General features: G+C 39.6%; 1 protein-coding gene across 4 annotated transcripts in view; it reads right to left on the bottom strand.

Annotated features, from left to right (window-relative positions):
- Nucleotides 1-16,964, bottom strand: part of UGGT1 (UDP-glucose glycoprotein glucosyltransferase 1) — a 274,935-nt gene that overhangs the window by 16,775 nt on the left and 241,196 nt on the right. For all 4 annotated transcript variants that reach the window (XM_066232988.1, XM_066232987.1, XM_066232989.1 and 1 more), the window contains 5 exons: nucleotides 16,323-16,427; nucleotides 14,169-14,253; nucleotides 12,988-13,170; nucleotides 11,767-11,927; nucleotides 9,869-9,983 (listed from right to left, as the gene is read on the bottom strand). In XM_066232988.1, coding sequence (XP_066089085.1) covers nucleotides 9,869-9,983; nucleotides 11,767-11,927; nucleotides 12,988-13,170; nucleotides 14,169-14,253; nucleotides 16,323-16,427 — 649 coding nt within the window. The remainder of the gene's footprint in view (nucleotides 1-9,868; nucleotides 9,984-11,766; nucleotides 11,928-12,987; nucleotides 13,171-14,168; nucleotides 14,254-16,322; nucleotides 16,428-16,964) is intronic.

Genomic DNA, 16,964 nt, shown 5'->3' with positions numbered 1-16,964 from the left:
ATATGTACCCTGATTTATCAATGTCACCACATTAAAATTAATAAATTTTTTAAAAAAGGAAAAAAAATGAAGAAATTTATATATTCCCCAAGAGTTGTTATCTCCAGAGCCACCATACCAGAAACACTAAAGGGAGTCTTTCTGCCTAAAAGAACAGTAAACAGTAACTGAAACCTAAATAGAGAAAACCTACATGAAGAGCACTAATATAGTTATGTGGGTAAATTTAAAGACAACATCAATGTATTTCTTGTTTGAAACTCCTTTTATCCCCCCCCCCATCTAATATAAAACAACTACAAAAAGCAACAAAGCAATAATTACAAATCTGTGTTGATGAGTATATCATTTGTAAACATGTACACTGTATGACAACAGTATGTGGGGAGCAAAGCTGTATAGGAACGAAGGATTTGTATACTACTAAAATTAAGTTGTTATTATTAATCCAAAATAGACTATAATTAAAGCACTAACAATAATCATCAAGACAATCACTAAGAAAATAACTCAGAAGTATATAGTAAAAGATACAAGAAAATTAAAATGTCTAACATAAAAGGCAACAATGTAGGGACTGAGGAACACATAAAAACAGGAAATACAAAAATAGAAAGTGGCAGATATAAATTTTACCTCACTAATAACTACATTAAATGTAAATGGATTAAACTCTCCAATTGAAAGCTACATGGGATGCCAGTTCATAACTAACAAACTAATATACTGATAATAAGTACTGGTCAAAAACATGAAACAAGAGGAATTCTTATATGACTAATGAAAGTATAAATTAAAATTACTTTGGAAAACTGTTTCAAATTATCTAGTAAAAATAAAGATAAAAAAATCTGATGATCAAGCAATTCTACTTGTCCATGCAACTTCTGGGATGCTAGTAACGTTCTATTTCTTAAACTAGGTTGCGGACATTCATTGATGCATATGAATATACATATACTTACAGATTTTTGTTTTGTACAATTTTCTTTATGGGTGCTATAATGTTTAAGATAGACTTAAGCAAAATAAAATATGTGCAATTATCTACAACATCTAAACTTTAATCTCACCTCTAAAAATGGTTTAGCAGTAGGGCAGCTAAACTCCTTAAAAAACATCATGGTTTCTTGCCCTGGCCGGTTGGCTCAGCGGTAGAGCGTCGGCCTAGCTTGCAGAGGACCCGGGTTCGATTCCCGGCCAGGGAACACAGGAGAAGCGCCCATTTGCTTCTACACCCCTCCGCCGCGCCTTCCTCTCTGTCTCTTCTCTTCCCCTCCCGCAGCCAAGGCTCCATTGGAGCAAAGATGGCCCAGGCACTGGGGATGGCTCTGTGGCCTCTGCCTCAGGCGCTAGAGTGGCTCTGGTCGCAACATGGCGACTCCCAGGATGGGCAGAACATCGCCCCCTGGTGGGTAGAGCCTTGCCCCATGGTGGGCGTGCCGGGTGGATCCCGGTTGGGCGCATGCGGGAGTCTGTCTGACTGTCTCTCCCTGTTTCCAGCTTCAGAAAAATGCAAAAAAAACAAAAAACAAAAACATCATGGTTTCTGATGTACAAAAAAGTGATATTGTGATACTCTATAATGCATATTCTACATTCTATACTCTAACTTCTGAGCTGGTTAGTTCCTTAAAAAGTGGAACAGGTAGTTCGAGAGTAATAGTGGGGTAGGAAGCGATACCGATAAATCTCCCCCAAACCTCAACAAGATCTTCAACCAGAAACAGAAAAACCTATCCTTGGAGCCTCCAGATGTTTTGCAATACACCCAAAGGTATGATCGAGCGAAAAATTGGCTAAATATATAACCAAACCCCAAAGGAAATAGGGAGTAAGAAATGCTCCGCCTTCCTCACTAACCTAAACAGGGCGATTTTCACTGGAAACTGAGAATATAGAAACTAAGGCGGGCAAAGGGGGTGAATAGATCCAGGCCGCGGCACAAACGGCCGAACCAGGCTGTGGCACGGAGATCCAAGCTGAGGAAAAACTTTTTCTGTGACAACCCAGGCAATACAGCTAACACTCGCGCCAAATCCAGACAAAGAAAGACAAGCGGGGCAGCCATTTTACCTGATCCCCTGGTCGGAGCATAGTGGGCAAGAGATTCCTTCCAAAGCCCCCGGAGGGTGCACCCGTGTTACTCCACAGAGAGGCAGAGTCAGAGTCAGAGGTCTTTGTGTGGGCCAAAAGCTCTCCGGGGAGAGCCACACACGGGGAGGGAGCGAGAGCTAATTCCAACACTGGAACTTTTCAGTGCAGGCGGGAGGTTTCACTCAGAGGGCAAGACTCCGGCCTCACATCCTGGTCTGCGCGCACGGAGAGTGGGCAGGAGACTCCTCCCAGCACCTCCGGAGTGGGAGCCCGTGTTGTCCCACGGAGGGGCAGAGTTGGGGGCCTTTCTGTGGGCCGAGGGCGGAATCACAGGCTGCCACAGCGCCTTGAAAAAGCCGCACACGGGGACAGAGCGAGAGCCAATTCCAACACTGGAACTTTTCAGTGCAGGTGGGGGGTTTCACTCAGAGGGCGAGACTTCCGGTCTAACATCCTGGTCTGCGCGCGCAGATAGTGAATGAGAGTTTCCTCCAAGCATCCCGGGAGTGGGTGCCCGCCCGTGTTACCGGACAGAGTGGCAGAGCCAGAGGTCTTTGAGTGGTCGGAAGCCCCGGCTGATTATGCTAGAGGCTCTGACTGACTGAGCCTTACCCAGAGCCCTGTGCTGAGTGGGAATAGAGTGGGGAGTTGCCAGCTCTTTGAGCCTCCTAATATCCAGGCAGAGGCAGCAGCAACTCCATAGCTGGATTCTCAGGCTACTAATTGAGGAAGGAAAGACTAGGAGAGAGGCTCCAGGAACACGAACTCTCTCACTGTCGGAGCCTATAAATGCTAATGAGCCTCGACTGCCAACGAGACTGAAGCACAATACATGACATCGCCATAGAGACTTATCAACTGCAAACCTCTACCTGAGTGTGCCAAAGGGGCAGAACCCGGGGTACAGAGTCACCGACCAGGAAGAGGGAGAGAAAAGGAAAAGCAAGAAGATAACCTCTCAAAATCAGAATAATCCGCAGACTTTACAACCTATCCCATTTTATTATATTTGTTCGTTTGTTTCTCTTATCTTCATTCTTGATTTTTTTTTTTCTTTCCCTCCTCCAATTTGGTCGTTTAACTCTGGTCTTACTCTCTCCTCTCCTTGAACTACACTACCCATAAGTGTAACATCTCCCATTATCTTTTCTTTTCTCTTCCTTTCTCTCTATGAGGGTTGCACTCCAAAACCCTTATCTCTCTCTCTCTCTCTCTCTCTTTTTTCTTTTATCTTCTTTTAGTGGTTCCCTCTTTTTTTCTCTCTCTCTCTCTTTCTTTTCTCCCTCTATATTAGTTTCTTCCTTTCTCCTTTACGTCTTCTCTCATTCAAACCTCAATAACAAACAAATTATTTTATCTGGGACACAAACTTATGTTTGTGGCATTTTGGGGGGTTTTTACTTCACCTTTTTAACTCACTAGCAGTGCTCCCATCCCTGGCTCTCCATTTTATCAAGCTCTTGTTCCACTAAATACAATAGTAATTTTTTAATTTGTACCCCCATTTTCCTGTTTCCCTCTTACTCCTCTTATCATAACTCTTAGTCAACCAACACCTAAACGCAAATCATTTTATTCTTGATCCAAATGTTTTCATTATTTGCTTTTTGTGGGTCCATACCCCCACCTTTTATATTTACTTTTTTATTATTTTTTTTCTTGCCCCTTTATTACTTTTCCCCAATTCAGGCCCTCCATTACAGGCATTGTTTGTTCTATTAAATACAATATAATTCACAGTTCACCACAAGATTTTCTCAAGAAAGAGGGGAGAGGAGAAGAGAGAAAAAAAGGAGGGGGGAATAATTTCCTTTTTTTAACTTATTATTTTATTTTATTTTTCTTTATTTCATTATTAATGTTAAAAAAACAAGTTTTTTCAATTTTTTATTTTTTTAAATTTTTATTTTTTATTAAATCTCATTAATACTATCAACAAAACCACCCTCAGATGCCATTAAGGAAGAGAAAATCGAATATCATGGATACAAAAGAAAGAGAGGTAACACAGATAGATGAGGAAAAATCTATGGATAAAAAATTTAATATATTGGAAACCTTGGAGTTAAATGACAGAGAATTCAAGATAGAAATCCTAAAAATAATCAGAGATATACAAGAAAACACAGAAAGGCAATTTAGGGAGCTCAGAAAACAACTCAATGAACACAAAGAATATATGTCCAAGGAAACTGAAACTATAAAAAAAATCAAACAGAGATGAAAAACTCAATTCACGAGCTGAAAAACGAGGTAACAAGCTTGGCTAATAGAACAGGCCAGATAGAAGAGAGGATTAGTGAAATAGAAGACAAGCAACTTGAGGCACAACAGAGAGAAGAAGAAAGAGACTCAAAAATTAAAAAAAAATGAGATAGCCCTACAAGAATTATCTGACTCCATCAGAAAGAATAACATAAGAATAATAGGTATATCAGAGGGAGAAGAGAGAGAAAATGGAATGGAGAACATACTCAAATAAATAATAGATGAGAACTTCCCAAGCCTGTGGAAAGAACTAAAGCCTCAAATTCATGAAGCAAACAGAACTCCGAGTTTTCTTAACCCCAACAAACCTACTCCAAGGCACATCATAATGAAACTGGCACAAACCAATGGCAAAGAAAAAATTCTCAAGGCAGCCAGAGAAAAGAAGAATACAACATATAAAGAAAGGCCCATTAGATTATCATCAGATTTCTCAACAGAAACTCTACAAGCTAGAAGAGAGTGGACCCCAATATTTAAAGTCCTGAAAGAGAGCCACGAATACTATACCCATCAAAGCTATCCTTCAAATATGAAGGAGAAATAAAAACATTCACAGATACAGAAAAGATGAGGGAATTTATCATCAGAAAACCCCCACTCCAGGAATTACTAAAGGGGGTTCTCCAATCAGATACAAAGAACAAAAATAAATAAAGCCACAAGTAAAAGCTCCAAGAAGAACACAATAAAACCAAATTTAAACTGTGACAACAACAAAAAGAAAGGGGGGAGAGGATGGAGATTAACAGTAGCAAAGGATGATGGAGTGCAAAAGTACTCACAAAATAGTGTGCTATAATGAACAGGGTAGGAACCCTTTTCATTCTTAAAGGTAACCACTTTGAAAAAACCACCACAGAAGCACATGAGATAAAAAAAATAGCAACAGTGGAAAGATGTATGGAATACAACCAAATAAAAACAAAAGATAAAAAAACGAAAGAGAAGGAACAAACAAGACACAAAACTAACAGAAAGCAATCTATAAAATGGCAATAGGGAACTCACAAGTGTCAATAATTAATTACACTAAATGGAAACGGATTAAACTCACCAATAAAAAGACACAGAGTAGCAGAATGGATTAAAAAAGAAAATCCAACTGTATGCTGCCTACAGGAAACTCATCTAAGTAACAAGGATAAAAACAAATTCAAAGTGAAAGGCTGGAAAAATATACTCCAAGAAAATAAAAAAATAAAAAAAAGCAGGCGTAGCAATACTCATATCTGATAATGCTGACTACAAGACAACAAAAGTACTCAGAGACAAAAATGGCCATTTCATAATGACTAAGGGGACACTGAATCAAGAAGACATAACAATTCTTAATATATATGCACCAAACCAAGGAGCACCAAAATATATAAGACAGCTACTTATTGACCTTAAAACAAAAACTGACAAAAATACAATCATACTTGGAGACCTCAATACACCGCTGATGGCTCTAGATCGGTCATCCAAACAGAGAATCAACAAAGATATAGTGGCCTTAAACAAAACACTAGAGCACCTGGATATGATAGACATCTACAGGACATTTCATCCCAAAGTGACTGAGTATACATTTTTCTCCATTGTACATGGATCATTCTCAAGAATTGACCATATGTTGGGCCACAAAAACAACATCAGCAAATTCAGAAAAATCAAAGTTGTACCAAGCATATTTTCTGATCATAAAGCCTTGAAACTAGAATTCAACTGCAAAAAGGAGGAAAAAAATCCCACAAAAATGTGGAAACTAAACAACATACTTTTAAAAAATGAATGGGTCAAAGAAGAAATAGGTGCAGAGATCAAAAGATATATATAGACTAATGAAAATGACAATACGACATATCAGAATCTATGGGATGCAGCAAAAGTGGTGATAAGAGGGAAGTTCATATCACTTCAGGCATATATGAACAAACAAGAGAGAGCCCAAGTGAACCACTTCACTTCACAGCTTAAGGAACTAGAAAAAGAAGAACAAAGACAACCCAAAACCAGCCGAAGAAAGAAAATAATAAAAATCAGAGCAGAAATAAATGAAATAGAGAACAGTAAAACTATAGAAAAAATTAATAGAACAAAGAGCTGGTTCTTTGAAAAGATCAATAAAATTGACAGACCCTTGGCAAGACTTACCAAGGAAAAAAGAGAAAAAACTCATATAAACAAAATCCAAAATGAAAGAGGAGAAATCACCACGGACACCGTAGATATACAAAGAATTATTGTAGAATACTATGAAAAACTTTATGCCACTAAATTCAACAATCTAGAAGAAAAGGATAAATTCCTAGAACAATACAACCTTCCTAGACTGAGTCAAGAAGAAGCAGAAAGCCTAAAAAGACCTATTAGTAGAGAAGAAATAGAAAAAACCATTAAAAACCTCCCCAAAAATAAAAGTCCAGGCCCTGACGGCTATACCAGCGAATTTTATCAAACATTCAAAGAAGACTTGGTTCCTATTCTACTCAAAGTCTTCCAAAAAATTGAAGAAGAAGCAATACTTCCAAACACATTTTATGAGGCCAACATAACCCTCATCCCAAAACCAGGCAAGGATGGCACAAAAAAAGAAAACTACAGACCAATATCTCTAATGAATACAGATGCTAAAATACTAAACAAAATACTAGCAAATCGAATACAACAACATATTAAAAAAATAATACATCATGATCAAGTGGGATTCATCCCAGAATCTCAAGGATGGTTCAACATACGTAAAACGGTTAACATAATACACCATATCAACAAAACAAAGAACAAAAACCACATGATCTTATCAATAGACGCAGAAAAGGCTTTCGATAAAATACAACACAGTTTTATGTTTAAGACTCTCAACAAAATGGGTATAGAAGGAAAATATCTCAACATGATAAAGGCCATATATGATAAACCATCAGCTAACATCATATTAAATGGCACAAAACTGAAGGCTTTCCCCCTTAAATCAGGAACAAGACAGGGTTGTCCACTCTCTCTACTCTTATTTAATGTGGTACTAGAGGTTCTAGCCACAGCAATCAGACAAGACAAAGAAATAAAAGGCATCCATATCGGAAAAGAAGAAGTAAAGGTATCATTTTTGCAGATGATATGATCCTATACATCGAAAACCCCAAAGAATCCACAAAAAGACTACTAGAAACAATAAGCCAATACAGTAAGGTCGCAGGATACAAAATTAACATACAGAAGTCAATAACCTTTCTATATGCCAACAATGAAACATTTGAGAAGGAACTCAAAAGAATAATCCCCTTCACAATTGCAACAAAAAAAAGAAAATACTTAGGAATAAACATAACAAAGAATGTAAAGGACTTATAATGAAAACTATAAACCATTGTTAAGAGAAATTGAGAAAGATACAATGAGATGGAAGAATATTCCTTGTTCTTGGTTAGGAAGAATAAATATAATCAAGATGGCTATATTACCCAAAGCAATATACAAATTTAATGCAATTCCCATCAAAATTCCAATGACATTTTTTAAAGAAATAGAGCAAAAAATCATCAGATTTATATGGAACTATAAAAAACCCCGAATAGCCAAAGCAATCCTAAGGAAAAAGAATGAAGCTGGGGGCATTACAATACCTGACTTCAAACTATATTATAGGGCCACAACAATCAAAACAGCATGGTATTGGCAGAAAAATAGACACTCAGACCAATGGAACAGAATACAAAACCCAGAAATAAAACCACATATATATAGTCAAATAATTTTTGATAAAGGGGCCAAGAACATACAATGGAGAAAAGAAAGCCTCTTCAATAAATGGTGCTGGGAAAACTGGAAAGCCACATACAAAAGAATGAAACTGGACTACGGTTTGTCCCCCTGTACTAAAATTAACTCAAAATGGATCAAAGATCTAAACATAAGACCTGAAACAATAAAGTACATAGAGGAAGACATAGGTACTAATAAACTCATGGACCTGGGTTTTAAAGAGCATTTTATGAATTTGACTCCAATGGCAAGAGAAGTGAAGGCAAAAATTAATGAATGGGACTACATCAGACTAAGAAGTTTTTGCTCAGCAAGAGAAACTGATAACAAAATAAACAGAAAGTCAACTAAATGGGAAATGATATTTTCAAACAACAGCTCAGATAAGGGCCTAATATCCAAAATATACAAAGAACTCATAAAACTCAACAACAAACAAACAAACCATCCAATAAAAAAATGGGAAGAGGACATGAATAGACACTTCTCCCAGGAGGAAGTACAAATGGCCAACAGATATATGAAAAGATGCTCATCTTCTTTAGTTATTAGAGAAATGCAAATTAAAACTACAATGAGATACCACCTGACACCTGTTAGATTAGCTATTATAACAAGACAGGTAATAGCAAATGTTGGAGAGGCTGTGGAGAAAAAGGAACCCTCATACACTGTTGGTGGGAATGTAAAGTAGTACAACCATTATGGAAGAAAGTATGGTGGTTCCTCAAAAAACTGAAAATAGAACTACCTTATGACCCAGCAATCCCTCTGCTGGGTATATACCCCAAAAACTCAGAAACATTGATATGTAAAGACACATGCAGCCCCATGTTCATTGCAGCATTGTTCACAGTGGCCAGGACATGGAAACAACCAAAAAGCCCGTCAATAGACGACGGGATAAAGAAGATGTGGCACATATACACTATGGAATACTACTCAGCCATAAGAAATGATGACATCGGATCATTTACAGCAAAATGGTGGGATCTTGATAACATTATACGAAGTGAAGTAAGTAAATCAGAAAAAAACAGGAACTGCATTATTCCATACGTAGGTGGGACATAAAAGTGAAACTAAGAGACATTGATAAGAGTGTGGTGGTTACGGGGGGAGGGTGGAAAGGGAGAGGGAAAGGGGGAGGGGCACAAAGAAAACTAGATAGAAGGTGACAGAGGACAATCTGACTTTGGGTGATGGGTATGCAACATAATTGAAAGACAAGATAACCTGGACTTGTTGATCTTTGAATATATGGAACCTGATTTATTGATGTCGCCCTATTAAAAAAATAAAATTAAAAAAAAAAAAAAAGTGGAACAAACTGACCTCACAGGCAGAGAAACAAATTGGCCTGATTAGGTTGGGTACAAAATGAAAAGATGCAGAAATGGTTCACAGAGGCAGCAAGCACCCTGCTTCTATTTCCCATCAAAGCCAACATCAGGCCGTGGTATTTTTCACTGTCTGTTCTCTCTTGAGGACAGATAACAATGTCACATACAGAATACAAAATTCCATAACCTGGAGATGTTTTCTCTGAACATATGTACCGTGATTTATCAATGTCATTCCATTAAAATTAATTAAAAAATTTAAAAAAAACAAAATAAAAAATTCCTTCCCGTGAAGAAACAGAACACTGTACCAACAGAGGAGAGAACTGAGAAGCAAACAATACTTCGCTTTCTGACACAACATTGCATACTCATCGCTGGAAGTGTTAATGAAAAATATAGGCACTTACTTGGTCAAGATTTGAGAGGCTATTAGGATCCTGACTCAGACCTTGGTACTGTCCCCTGAGTCTGTCACCGGCAGCTATTTTCCTGAACTTCTTCAGATCAACAACATACAGTGCACTAGATGGAGAAGAACCATTTGCTGTAACCACAGATTATGGCAGAAAAGTAACTCCACTGAATAATGGAATAGGTTAGGAGGCAAACATGAGGCTTCTCTTTAGAAAGGTCAGCTGAGACCTGATGGTGGACCTCAGCTCAGGGTCAGTATATGCTACTTCAAAGATGGCTAAGAAAATTATTACAAAACCCATATTCTGCCACCACAACTCAGTTTGTCACTGTTTCTTATTAAACTGCCTTCCAAAAGAAACAACTGAATCTCTGACAAAAGATTTCTAGCAAATGTTAGCAGATTAGGTAATAAAAGCTAAAGTAACTGCTAAATAACCATTAGTCAAAGATCATGTTTTAAATGTTGCAAGCGGGAAGAAAATCAACAGCATTAGCATTCTTTTGGACCCAAAACATAAAGTATAACACTAAAATCACCATACCCTAGCATTTATCTCAGTGTGTGCTGCTTCCCACAGGCCCCTCCACCCCCACATCTTCCACATCACACCTGGCCCAAGGAGACAATGTAGTTTTCATTAGAACGACATCAAATGCATATATGGTTTGACCTATGAGTTACATGTTTAGGTAGGAATTTATCCTACAGCTATACTGAAATATACAAAATAATGTTTAATTATTCAGCACAACAATGTATGTCATAGCAAGAGACCATAAATATAATAACATTACTAGAAAAATGTGTAGATGTAAAAAGGAATAAGGTCTCTCTGTACATATAGTCAGTGGTCCCCAACCTTTTTTGGGCCACGGACCGGTTTAATGTCAGAAAATATTTTCACAGACTGGCCTTTAGGGTGGGATGGATAAATGTATCACATGACCGAGACAACCGTCAAGAGTGAGTCTTAGATGGATGTAACAGAGGGAATCTGGTCATTTAAAAAAAATAAAACATCATTCAGACTTAAATATAAATAAAACGGAAATAATGTTAGTTATTTATTCTTTCTCTGCGGACCGGTATCAAATGGCCCATGGACTGGTACCGGCCCAGGTGTTGGAAACCACTGCATATAGTAAAACCTACTAAGATATTAAGTATAAAAAAGCAAGGCATAGCCGTGGCCAGTTTGCTCAGTGGTAGAGCGTTGGCCGGTGTGTTGATGTCCAGGGTTTAATTCCTGGTCAGGGCACACACAGGAGAAGCACCCATCTGCTTCTCCACCCCTCCCCTTCTCACTTTTCTCTCTCTCTCTCCTCCTCCCTTCCTGCAGCCATGGCTCAGTTGGAGCGAGTTGACCCTGGACACTGAGGATGGCTCCATAGCCTCACCACAGGTGCTAAAAAAAAAAAATGGCTCCGGTTGCTAATGCCCCAGATGGGCAGAGTATCACCCCCTAGTGGGCTTGCTGGGTGGATCTGGTTGGGGCACATGCAGGAATCTGTCTTTGCCTCCCCTTCTCTCACTAGAAATTTAAAAAATAATAAAAGTAAAATAAATAAAAACGGCATAAAACTATAAGTAGGATGGTAAATTTTGTGCAAATATAAATTCATATTTGTGCAAAAAAGAAATCATAGCTGTTCATGTAAGATTTAAGAAACTCTGTGGGACGTATAGTAAATTAACAGGAAGTTTCCTATGGTAAATGAAAACCAGGTGGGAGAGGATTAAGATTTTGAAATTTTTTCCACTGTATGTTTTTATAGTTTTTATTTATGAACCATACTAATGTATTAGCTATTCAGTTTTAAATATACAGAATTAATTTAAAGACGAGAAAATAAAAAACCAGTGTGAGGAGCAGTCATTTGTCGGTACCTGATATGATACTTCCGCCCAGCTAAGTGACTGGCCCAGTACCCTGATTTCCAGAACCTGTAGCCGTCCATTTCTTTCCGGCTGTCACAGAAAGGAGTGTAACCATAAGGAGCACCATCCAAATTGAAGTCCCTTAACTCTTTCAAGTCTGTTCGTACAATCTGGAGAAAAGATCATAAGTCATTTGTTAAACAAACATGCAGATAGCAGTATCCTGAAAACACAGAGCACCTCCTTGCAGGGCAGCTCAGTGGTCCGTGGACAGGCTCCAGCAGGAGACCCAGCCTGCACCTGGCTGCCTCCATTAATTAGCTGACTAGGATGTGAGGGCGATCTGGCTGCGACATCTGTCAACCCGTTGATCACCAGGGTTGACTTGGCTGGTCTGGCTGGCTTAGGCGGGTGTCCCCTTCCTCCCTTACTGCTCCATGTGCGTCCCTCCCGAAGCTGCGCGCTCAGTCGAAGAGGTCGACCTTCCCCACTAGAGGAGAGGACCGTTCTTCGGTCAAGGGTATATGAGTGGCTGCGCTCCCCTGCAAGAACCTCCAAACAAGTCTCAAGCTCCATTTGATTACTGACTACCTCAACTGACAGGTACAACAGTGTAAGTATTCGAAGAGTAGAAATAAATTTATATTGCTTAGACTCAGTTTCTTAATTTGTAAAATGGGGATCTCATGGGGCTTCTGGAAAGTTTATGTGAAATAATATATGGACATTTGTGAAACAATGGCTATTTTTAGTTTGTATGTGAAATGAATAAAGATTAAAAAACTGCACACAAACCCTGGGCTTGCCTGGTCAAGGCACGTATGGGAGTTGATGCTTCCAGCTCCTCCCCCCTTCTCTCTCTCCTCTCTCTCCCTCTCTGTCTCTCTCCTCTCTAAAAATGAATAAATAAATAATTAAAAAAAAAGAGTGGTGTTGGGAATCACATTCTGAAAGAGGGGCTTTGGAGATTGGTTTATTTTAAAAAAAAACTGCACACATGATGTAATGACAACTATGTAAAAGAGGCAAAGAAAGAAATATGAAAAGAAGATACATCAAACACAAATTTTAAAAGTGATCACATCTAGGTGATATCTTTCCATATACTCTAAATAATGTAAAACAAACATGCATTTTTCCATAGCTAGAAAAATAAAATCATTCAAGAAAGAAAAAGGAAGTCTAACACCTTTAACAGAAACTGTTAAAAGCTGGCCTTTCAGAGCTGACCTGATCAGCGTCCACAAACAGGAATTTGTCTACAACCAGTGGGAAAAGCACATCCAGGAAGAGGATCTTGTAGCCCCAGATGATGCGCTGCTTTTCTGTCTGCTGGTGGAGCCACCGGGGCCATTTGTATTGAACGAGCTCGTACTGGAAATTGTACTCATTTGCCATATACGGTATAAACTCCTATTTTCAGACACAGGGAGCAACAAACAATCACTTACTTTGATTAGGGAAACCAACTTCATAATGTGAGACAACCATGCATAAGTAAAAGACATGTATCAGAACAATGGTCTAATAACATCTGACCCTGACTCACTCGTGACTCTATAAAAGAATACATGTAAACTTTGCCAAATCCCCATTTTGTTACAACTTCTGAGCACTACAAGAAATAAAAGAAGTCTTAAAGTAAAGGCTTTTAGATAACTAATTTACATTAGTGTGTGTGTTTAAGAGAAATGAACTTCATTTGTCTGAACTTGAAGCTCAAAAAATATTTTACCATAAAATATTTTTTGAGCTTCATTTCTAAGCATTTCTCACTTAGCCAAATATAAATATAACCCAGGGGACAACAAGGCAGACCCAAATACTCTTAAAAATCTGTTGGCATCAAGTCTTTCATAGTCTAAACACAAATACTTTCAGGGGACTAGTGATGAATTGCTTATTTAGGAGAGAAATTACTAACACATGAAAAGTTGTTTAGTAAATTCTACAGAATGACAATAAAAAAGATGCAAATAACTCAGTTTACATGACAAATACTAACACATAAATAAAGCAAGAAACTGTCCAGGTATGTTTTTGTTTCACACAGATGAAGCATTACTTCTATGGACCACTAATCACCCTTCCCTCTGGGAGCCTGCACCTGCTGCTAACTGAACTAGGATGTGCACACTCAGAGAGAGGCACTTCATTAGAGAGAACCACAGGGCTCTTCTCCCACATGTCCATGCTTCAGACCCACTTCTGTTCTCAGTTTTATAATACCTGTTCCCTCAAACAGATCAGTCTGGAGAGTAACCAATGTAGAGATATGCAGCCGAATCCAGCTAACTTAATAAAAGGTAAATTTAAAAACTACACAGATAACAGAGAAGTAGTAAGAAGTACGTGATACTGCACATATCTCCGTAAGAAGAATGTTTTTTCCTTTTCCTTGAAGAACGAACCTTAAACGTAGGGGACAAGTAATTCTTCAAAAACCAAAATTTCACAGGAGTCTTGGTATTCTTCAGCACTGATAACATCATTATGCTGTCAAAGAAAATCAAATAATACAATAATCTTCCAAAGCTTTTAAATCTTAACAAAATCAAGTAGTCAATTAGGAGATCACTAAAGGTTATTCCTGGCAGAGCTCAATTAGGCCAAAAGAAACCCTTAAGAATGGAAAATTGCACCTATTCCTTCTTACAAACATTATTACCGAATGAGAAAGAAGTATTTCTCACCTACAAAAATAAACCTTACTGATAAAGACAAATGTTTTAATTATGTTACATCTTTAACTGCTTCCTGAATTGCTATAATAATTATGACACAAATTAATAATGGAGGTTGTAGCTGATGACATCACTCTAAAGAGGAGGTCAAGAAAGCCATGGCAGCTCTGTGTCCCAGCCCTACCTAAAGCCTGCTCACAGCCTGCCCATGGCCTGCCTATGGCCTGCACTGGGGAAGGGAAGAGTAGAGAGTAGGTAAAGGAACAGCAAATTGTTACAGCTTCAGGATTCCCTATTTTGAAAACAAAAACACATTTTGAGTCAAGGAATTCAGTTGTTACTAATACCTGACATTACTATTTTAGGTCATATATTATTTTTTGGAAACAAGAGGTCTAAAGCGTGAGTGAGATGACATTTTTGATTACTTGCTATACTAGAGTTGCAGTGGAAAGTTAAAATAGCAAGAACCCTGGCATTAGGAAAGTCCCTCTCAGGCAAAGACACCTTCCTAACTACTGACCACAGGCACTTTTGAGGGCCTTCCTCCTGGTGATCACTGTGGCAACCAGCCCAAGCCAGGGGCCTATCCTTGGCTCTGGGTTCATGACCGATAGCTGGGTCCCTTCTCCCCGAGTCTCAGTCTGTCTATAAAAGAGATGTTAGGCCCTGGCCGTTTGGCTCAGTGGTAGAGCGTCGGCCTGGCGTGCAGGGGACCCGGGTTTGATTCCCGGCCAGGGCACATAGGAGAAGCGCCCATTTGCTTCTCCACCCCCCCCCTCCTTCCTCTCTGTCTCTCTCTTCCCCTCCCGCAGGCAAGGCTCCATTGGAGCAAAGATGGCCCGGGCGCTGGGGATGGCTCCTTGGCCTCTGCCCCAGGCGCTGGAGTGGCTCTGGTCGCGGCAGAGCAACGCCCAGGAGGGGCAGAGCATCGCCCCCTGGTAGGCAGAGCGGCGCCCCTGGTGGGCGTGCCGGGTGGATCCCGGTCGGGCGCATGTGGGAGTCTGATTGTCTCTCCCCATTTCCAGCTTCAGAAAAATACAAAATAAAAGAAAAACAAAAAACAGAGATGTTAGCCGGTTGGCTCAGTGGTGGAGCGTCGGCCTGGCGTGCGGAGGTCCCGGGTTCGATTCCCGGCCAGGGCACACAGGAGAGTTGCCCATCTACCTCTCCACCCCTCCCCCACTCCTTCTTCTCTGTCTCTCTCTTCCCCTCCCGCAACGAGGCTCCATTGGAGCAAAGATGGCCCGGGCGCTGGGGATGGTTCCTTAGCCTCTGCCTCAGGCGCTAGAGTGGCTCTGGTCGCGGCAGAGCGATGCCCGGGAGGGGCAGAGCATCGCCCCCTGGTGGGCGTGCCGGGTGGATCCCGGTCGGGCGCATGTGGGAGTCTGTCTCTCCCCGTTTCCAGCTTCAGAAAAATACAAAAATAAAAATAAAAATAAAAAATAAAATAAAACAGAGATGTTATAATGTGAAAACTAAGCTCTCCCTGCCAAATCCCGCTCTAAAATCTTATGAATTTTTAGAAGGTCCTAGTCTATGGTCCTAGTCCACTTTTATTCTCTATGCTAACCTTCTAATTTATGGTTAAAGCAATGCCTGGTGGCCAATTACAAACCACTATTTATAATGTGTGCACAGTGATATTAAAGATGTATAGCCTTGTAATATCTACACAGATGCATTTACTCTATAGCTTGAGCTCATGCTGTTAGCCAGATCAAAACAACTATAATTAGATATGGTAATCTATTCACAACCCTCACAGTGCTTCAAATACACAGAAATATCATGGACAGAATCCCATAAAACATGTACTCTCTAAACAAGAATACTGTGACAAATTCATTGATATATTCTGAAATAATCAACACGACTAACCGAAGAAATCTTTCATAGAGATGACCAGATGCAACAGAGAAAATATTAATTATGTTATCCTTGTCTTGTTTCACTTCCTCAGTCCTCTGTCCTCCTGTGAAGCCCCTGTAATAATAAAGGAGAAAATAAGCACAAAAAAGGTAAAATGCTGGTCCAGACACACAGCCCTTCAAGAGAAGAGGTGTGTGTTTCCTGTTCCTGCTCTTTCCCTAGAAAGTGGTGCAGAGGGACCAGGTACAAAGTGTCCCTCACACTGTGAGCAAGAGATCACATGGCCAGGAGACCATCCACAGAGTAATAAAAGGGCACAGCCAACAAGGTGCCGTGAGCTTCAGGGGAAAACTAAACACAAACTAGTCCACAGAATGCAATGAGTACGATGAGAAATAAACTGAGCAAGTGCCAGCCAGCCTTCCACAAAGCGGGCACAGCCCAGTGACAGTCAAGACGTATGGCAGAGAAGTAACTTCACCATGAGGACATCAACTTCCTATTAGTAAGTGGAAAATATTCATGAACACTAAATGTAAGTGCAATTTTTGGCTGCACAGAGCAGAATCCTTTGGAAGGCCCACAATAGAATTATCATACACAAAAGATTGGAGGGATGGTGCCTATATCTCAGTATTTCCTAAATAATAT

Source organism: Saccopteryx bilineata, chromosome 5, assembly GCF_036850765.1.
Source record: "Saccopteryx bilineata isolate mSacBil1 chromosome 5, mSacBil1_pri_phased_curated, whole genome shotgun sequence".
Lineage (NCBI taxonomy): Eukaryota > Metazoa > Chordata > Mammalia > Chiroptera > Emballonuridae > Saccopteryx > Saccopteryx bilineata.
The sequence above is the reverse complement of the archived record's forward strand: the minus strand, read 5'-3'. Positions and strand labels throughout refer to the sequence as shown.